This window comes from Aplysia californica, unplaced genomic scaffold (assembly GCF_000002075.1).
Source record: "Aplysia californica isolate F4 #8 unplaced genomic scaffold, AplCal3.0 scaffold00097, whole genome shotgun sequence".
In the NCBI taxonomy this organism is placed as follows: Eukaryota; Metazoa; Mollusca; class Gastropoda; order Aplysiida; family Aplysiidae; genus Aplysia; species Aplysia californica.
The window spans coordinates 1,439,595-1,447,242 of record NW_004797367.1 but is presented as its reverse complement, the minus strand read 5'-3'; the positions used below and the strand labels follow the sequence as shown (position 1 = coordinate 1,447,242).

Sequence of the window (7,648 nt, the reverse complement as noted above, 5' to 3'; positions counted from 1 at the left end):
CTTGTCTAGGCTGTAGAAAACTTCGGATATCTGTATCTCCCCACCACGCTCATTCATTTGTATGAGGGGAAGGGAAAAGAAAAAAAAAGTAAAGAAACGTTAAGTAGGGCCTACCTATTTTTGCGGCTTTTGACAGTTATCCTAAATTCTGTTTTATTCTTCTTCTAAAAGACAAATCCTTGAACTTCTTAGTTATGGCTACACCTGCTGATGATAGATGACAGCTGTCTTTTTCATTACATGAAACTATCCTTGGTAAAAATAAATAAATGTAAATTCGTCCACAGCGAAGTTTGGCAGTTTAGGTTTAGTGCTAGTGTTGGCAGTATTTTTCAGACCATTTTAAACTGTTGGCCTGAAAAAGATCTGGCAATTCTGCTCCCTGTTTGTTTGCCGTTTGCGCAGCATTGGCGAGCGAAGCTGACGTGCTTGACTCTGCTCCAGCAGTCACGCTCGACTTTGTTCAAAATGGCGAACCAGAATAAAAACAGTCGGCCTGTGATCGTCAATGTTATGTCTGCTTGTGGGTCTACAATACCACTGCAAGTGACGGAAGCAGAGTCAAATCTCATCGAAAATGGTGAGAAGAAAGTCTGATTTTAATTTTAAGAGCTTTTTGATGTAGTTTAGACTCTTTGAATTTGATGAAGGTAGCGAATGCTTTGCAAGCGCGAAGCATTTTCAAGCGGTTTCCATTACCTGTCAAGAGCGGAGGCAAGCAAGTGGAGTACAAGTACGAGGGGACACACTCTTGCCATTTTCTCTAGCTTCAATTCTAGATTTCTAAATCCAGATCTAGATCTAGATTATATTCAACAAAGAATAATTACAGCTAAATATTCTCAGATAGGTGGATATAAGGACATTAAAGAGAACATTAGCTCTAGATTTAGAATGAGCAGGTTCAGAATAAGAAAAAAATACAAATACAAGAAAATCAGAAAGCCCCCCCCAACAATATAATATTTAATTTTATTAACCTACCCGACCTGTCTGCTATGCTTGCATTGAAAAAAAAGTTATTCTAGATCCAGCCTAGATTTGTGAAAAGTGTCAGGACTGTTTATTTTTTTTCTCCACAATTTAATTTATTTTGCTATAAATAGATTCTATAGGGCCCATAAATCACACTATTAAATAATAAATTGATAGCCTACTACTCTAAAACTCACAAATCAATTATAAATAACAAAGAAAATTTCAAATGATGAAATGGGCATAAAATGACCTGTGTAATCTCCCCACATTTTTTAACGGATTATGGTTCTTAGATCGGCACAGTCGATTACTGATGAGTTAATATGTCGGTGGGGGGGGGGGGGGGGTGTTAAAAATTGAACCACTCATCCGAAGTTGGAACTTACCCATTGCTGGCTATTGAGAACTTTAGAAGAACAGGTCGTGTGCTGGTACCCGAGAAAAAAGACCAACTTAACCGAAGATCAACTCAAGTAACTTCAATACAAGCGGAGTCAACTGTACAGGTATCTGTTTTCCTTTTGTTGGCTTGGATGTTATATTATATCTCTCTTAGCCTGACTGGTGACTGGTGATATGTTTGTTAGTAGTATATTAATGAAGCCGCCCACCTCCTGAATGATTAAAAGTGTATTGATGAGGGCGATATTATATATATATAATATATAATATAAGAGAGATATTTAATCATTTTCTTTTTCTTTTTCAGCTATGTCATGTGTATTAAGCCAGTTTAGCAATTTGTCCTGAAATGTTTCTGATCTTCTGGTTTATGTCAGATGAGGAGCTGTTGCAGAAAATCATAAGAGAGCGTGGCCCTGGCAGTAAGCAGGATGGCCCTTCAGGTTCTGATGCTGGTGACATGGACTCAGGAGCTCAGGCAGATAATGATACACCTGTCATCAAAGGAGAAGATTGCCAAGGTGAGTTAGGTTTTTTTTAACCCTTTTCTTCTGGAGTATTGATGTAAAAAGAGGCAACAGAAAAACAGTTGAAATTGTTTATGGCAGCCACCCATAGTCGTGGAGATTAGTGGTTGTCTTAGACTGGTGGATGTCTCGACAGTGTCATTATATAGAACAAAGGAAAAAATTAGAAGTGGCCTTTTGTAAAGGTCATTGTCTTCTACAGGTGGCTGTAAGACCAGGTGTGACTGGTTTGAATAGTTTGTCAGATCGTTGAGAATTTCCTGGAATGAAAAGAAGGTGCAAAACTCAACAAAAAAACCTTGAACATCTTGCTGTCACTGTAAAAATAGAAGACAAAAGGGGAAGGTGTCGACCAAGAATAATTTAAACTTATATATTTAAAAGAGAAACTGATGTACAGAAAAGTGGGAAGACATGGAATAACATCAAGAGGCTAACCCAGGATAGAGAAAGGTGGAAAGTGTTTGTCTGTGGCCTATGATTATTAATTATACCCTGGTGCAGGGTGAGACAGGCAATGATGATAATATTTTAAAAAGCTAGAACAGATTAATTACAGGATAGGACCTGGATTCTTTTTTATTATAGCACCTGAGCAGAGAATTGAGTGATAAATTAGCAAATGAAAGAGGTGAAAAAAATTGTTCTGTTTATTTTTTTCAGTTTGGACTCCCCCCCGCGTGAGAACACTGATAGCTTTGTACAAAGAGCATGCTCACCGGTTCGTTTCAGCGCACCGGAAACGGGACGTGTGGCAGCTCATCACAGAGGAGCTCAATGCTGCCTGTGGAACAAATTTTGGTGCTGATGAAGGCGATCGAAAATGGAGGAACTTAAAGAGCAGGTACAAGGAAGGTTTCAAGAGTACTAAGTCATTTTACTGATCTTTCAGACCAAAGATACACATCTGTCCGTGTCTTCGGTCCCACAGACAGACCAATTGAATTTTTATATTATGTTACAGCATCGTAAATGTGAGCTTGCGGGTTCGAGCCTCAGGCCCAAAGTTGTGTCCTTGGGAATGGCACTTTACACAAATTTTCCTCACTTCACCCAGGTGGGAAAGGATACCCTGCTATAGACAACGAAAGATCTTGTCCGTGCGTTAGTGTTTTAGCACCTCTGTAAAATGGCATCGCACTGTATGCTTCCCAGAAATTTTTTTACGAATACTATCCGGTCTGCAGGGGTAATAATATATGGTGGAATCAGGCGCTCGTTAATTTTTGGGCATGTCGAGTTATTAGTATAACCTTAAAGCTTGTTCATTTGTCTTGCTTTTGATAAAAAATACTCATTTATCTTGAATAGAAGTCGAGATAATTAATGAATGAGATTTGGTTGCCTGATTTCAGAGGTAAAATTAACGAGAAAATGGCCGCCACAGTTTTATCACTGCCAAAGCTTACGAGTCCTTAGAAACTACACATTTACATTTTTTGTGCCTTTAATCTAAATTTTTCAGTAAAGTTCATATAAAAATGTGTTCTTTTATAAACATAAAAGGTATTGAGCTGAAGAAAAAAAAGAAAATTTGATAAAAATTGCCCAGAGGCCAGAAAAGTGCCCGTTACTTTGATTGTATTATCATTTATTGTGATGTCCCCACATATGATATTGTAATAGTGCATATAGTCATTCCAGTTGGCTATCCACTAATGGAACAAACTTTGAAAACTCCGGTACTCGTAAGGCATTTGACCTAAGCACAATCCTAAAAGTCAGCTCTCACATTTTAATTAGCACCAATAATTCATGACAACCTAAATATAAATTGTAAAAGTCAAGAAGCTATAACACGTAGTAGTATAATAGACTAGAACTAATAAAAACGATTTTTTTTTCACGTTTAGTTTTCTGAAAGTATCTGAATGACTGAATGCTCCATACGCAGACAGCAAAATGCACTGACAATATAGCTTGCTGTTTGGTGGGATTTTGCGCTATACAAAAGCTATATCTATTGTTAATATTATGTCTCAACTGTTAATCTCATCTGATGTCCAGAGTCCCACCGTTGAAGGGAGTAGACAGGATTCCATCTAGTTGGCTTAAAAGAGGCCACAAAATTTTTTCTGTCGAGTCCTTTGTATTGGGGAAGGTTCAGCCAGGCAAATATTTTAAACACATCTATTGCTGAAAAGTTTAAATCTGATCATATTCGTGCTCCTGGTCAAATTTTGACATGATAACATTCCAAATACGGTATAATTTGACCTTAGTTCGTCAATTCCTATGATTACAAAAATAGATCAGTCATTTGACCTCAATTTGTCAAAGGTAAAAAAAGGCACTCCCAGGAACATATATATATATATACCCATGGTTATTATAAACCCAATGACCCCAGTCAGCTACCGTCTTGCTTAACAGAGTGATGTGGTTCTTGGGTCTGAGTGCACCTTTAGATTGGTTAGAAGCCTTGTGTTATTTTTGCGGAAAGTAGGAGGGGGTCGACATTATCCCCTCTTTCTGCTCAGTCCCTCTGTTGTTACTGTCTTTTTTCCTTGCTCAAAAAGTTCTTTTTTTTTTTTTCATTGTCCCTCTTTTATCAAACAAAACAGAAAATGTGTAATTTTCTTTGGTGTGAACTTCACAACTGCTACTTAAAATAAAAGAAAAAAAACACAATTTATTTATCCCTGTACACGTAGGAAAATTTAGGTTACTATGGCGAACATAATTATGATAATACATGTAGCCTACATAAATACATAATTATAAATACATACATAAATGCACAATATTACACCAGTACAGAACTATAACAATTTCACAAACATGCCTATGCTGGTCACCACTGTACAGCGCCCTGGGTTTTTTTTTAGCCAAGGTTGCTATGTTATGCTAAAAAAACACACCCCATTGACCACCCACCTAACCCAGTTTCACAGACACTTTCTTGACACTACTTTTGAGTCTGAACTCACTACTCACTTAACCACTAGAGGGCGTCGTCCCCCCCCCCCCCCCCTCCCCCTTCCCATTTCCATTCCTGTGTCTGCACTTTAAAAATGATGCCCAACTGGTTGTTTGTAAGTTGTTTTTTTATCTGTGCAACCCTTTCACACACCAATGCTGTAGGCTGATATCTCACCACTTGCAAGCATTCTGCATGCTTAACACTTGGCAGGACAGACACTTTTTTGGGAAAACCTGATGTGCAGTGGGTGGTGGATGGGTGCTCTTGTGTGGTTCACTCCGTCTTCCCTTTCCAACATCAATTGGCCTTATCTCTCCTTTCTTCTTTTTTTTGAGTTTGTTACTGACTAGTAACACTTCTGTCTTGGGCACTTGTATGACCCCTTTGTGTTGCAAGTGCCATAAAACTCTTACTTAAACTAAAAACCTGTTGAGCATAGGGTGTAGTATATATATTGTATTTGTTAGTGATGAGTGATCACACAGAGACCAGACTTTCTGGTCTGGATTTTTTTCTTATGCACATATATATTTTTTTTAAAATCCTTATCTTTGGCAAGCCACTCCACCTAGTGGATCTCAGTCGAAACCACTGTGCCAGTGAGCCGCTGCCTTTATAACAATTTTGACGTCAATTTACTTTTTGTCACTTGCCGAAAACAGGTCTCTTTTATCAGGAGTTTCTTCATTAGATGAACTATCAAAATATGTTTAGTTGTTTTGATTTAATGACCAATTTAGTGACATATATATGTCACTTCTAGATTTTGTACCAAAAGAGGACCCAGACGTAGTGGGTTTACCCCCCGTCAGATATAAAGATTTAAAACACACGCATAGCGAATTTCAGACATAACTAAAAGATTTCCACATCCTGCCGATTTCACTCATGTGTGCTAGACTATCCTTGTAGTTCCTTAGGTTTTGCTGTTTGTTGGAGGGAAAACAATGTTTTGTCTTTAAGTTAAGTGTTTGTTTTCTTTAATATCAGTTTGATTTACTGAGAGTTGAGTGTGTTTTTCTTGAATACCGTATTAGTTTGACTCACTTAAACTTAAAGTTGAGTAAATTTTTTCTTGTTAATTCTTTTGATTTATTTATATATATTTTTTTAAAATAGAATCTGCATGCCATAATTGAAATATTAACATTTAAGTAATGTCCACACATTCTCCTCTACAGGTACATGATTATCTTGGAAACGCTGAAGGAAACAGGCTACGCAAGGAACAAAATGTGGATGTATTTCAGCGAGGTGGAAGATGCTATAAATAGCAATCCAGAGGCACAGCCCACAGCTCGGTATCATCGCCTCAAGCCGAACGAGAGAGTGAGTGCGGCCTCCTCACCCAGCCCACCCTCGTCCCCCGAAGCGTCTTCCCCTAAACATTCGGACGCCCCAGCGTGGTTTCTCGCGATGTTTCACGAGTTTGAAGAACGCTCGGCTCGTCGCCACGAGGAGCACATCCGGGTGCTGCGGAAGCATCGGAAGACGGAGAAGAAGAGGAACAAGCTGCTCAAGCAAATTGTGGAGAAGATGACACCCTATCTTGACGACCCCAAAAGCTGACCTTTCCTCTTTCTCAGGTGGTACTGCTGCTCCTCTCAGGGATGTGGGGTTCTTTTCCCCCTTGTGATATGTAAGTTGCGGGTTCGATTCCTGCACAGGGGAAGTCATATTTGATTGAATGCTTGAATGAATGCTTCCTATCTTTGCCGAGATACTGAAGCCATCCAAGTCCTGTGTTGGTACTGATAGACAGGCTTGATGCAGCCTGCCTTCTAAATGATCTTAGTTTGTGCCAATAGGGATGTAATACATGGTCAATTTTTACTTTCTCTCCCGTACACAAATGCCCTCCTTTGAGGGTCAAATTGCAGGGTATTTTTTAAAATGCAGATCACATACATAGCCACTAAAACTGTCGCAAATCAATTATTTTAGTGCCCCCCCCCCCCCCCCTGACTATCAAGACCAACATGAACTAAAAGAGATGCAGTTTCCCAGCAGAATAAAAATATTTCACACAAGGGAATCCCCCCCAAGGTGGTTTTTTTTTTGTACATCAGGCTCAGGGGACATGCCTTCCATTTGATATCTTTAAAGTGAGCAGAGTCTCTCCACAGTTGTGTCAGTAGGCTAGTGGTCAGGCTTTCGAACCCAAAATCATGAGATTTAAAGTTTGGAGGGTTTGAGCCTCAGCTCGATTTGATGTTGTGTCCTTGGGAAAGGCACTTAAAACAAAAGTCCTATTTTGTCCTGGTCCTTTCGGAGATGGATGTTAAATTTGAAGGTCCCACCTCTTACATAAACCTAATAGTGTTGATAGGGGCGTTAAACCTGTACCATTTCACCATGTTCACGCCATGTTGTCTTCACTTCTTCCTCTTTGTCCTTTTGGCGTCTTTCAGGTGAACACTGTCTCTCCACTTCTGAAGTGTGGTGGTGTCGCCAGGGATGGAGATTTTCTTCTCACACATCATGAGTGAAGGTGTGTGTGTCCCAGAGGCACAGTAGGCGGGTGCTCTGGTGTGGTTTGCTCCTTCTTTTCTTATCAAACATCTGTCGTCCTTTTCTCTCCTTTACTCTCTTGTAACGCCTCTAATCTTCGGCACTTATATGACCTTATTGTGTTGCAAGTACCATAAAACTCTTACTAAAAGTAAACTCGCTCTTGTTTGTAGGCTTGGGCTTTCTCTACTTTTACTGGCATCAGTGCTGGCATCTCTTGTTGTCTAGCAATAAGGTGTTTTGTCGTTGAGCCCCTCTCAGCCTGGTTTGGCCCTGACAGATAGAGTCAAAACCGGCCTGCTAAATG

At 39.4% G+C, this 7,648-nt stretch overlaps 1 protein-coding gene across 1 annotated transcript; it reads left to right on the top strand.

Annotated features, from left to right (window-relative positions):
- Window positions 1–407: 407 nt before the first annotated feature.
- Window positions 408–6,779, top strand: LOC101853847. The gene is made up of 4 exons (XM_005095173.3): window positions 408–580; window positions 1,758–1,901; window positions 2,571–2,751; window positions 6,012–6,779. Exons 1-4 carry the CDS (start codon window positions 469–471, stop codon window positions 6,397–6,399), a joined length of 825 nt encoding a protein of 274 aa, XP_005095230.2. The 5' UTR covers window positions 408–468; the 3' UTR covers window positions 6,400–6,779.
- The last annotated feature ends 869 nt before the right edge of the window (window positions 6,780–7,648 follow it).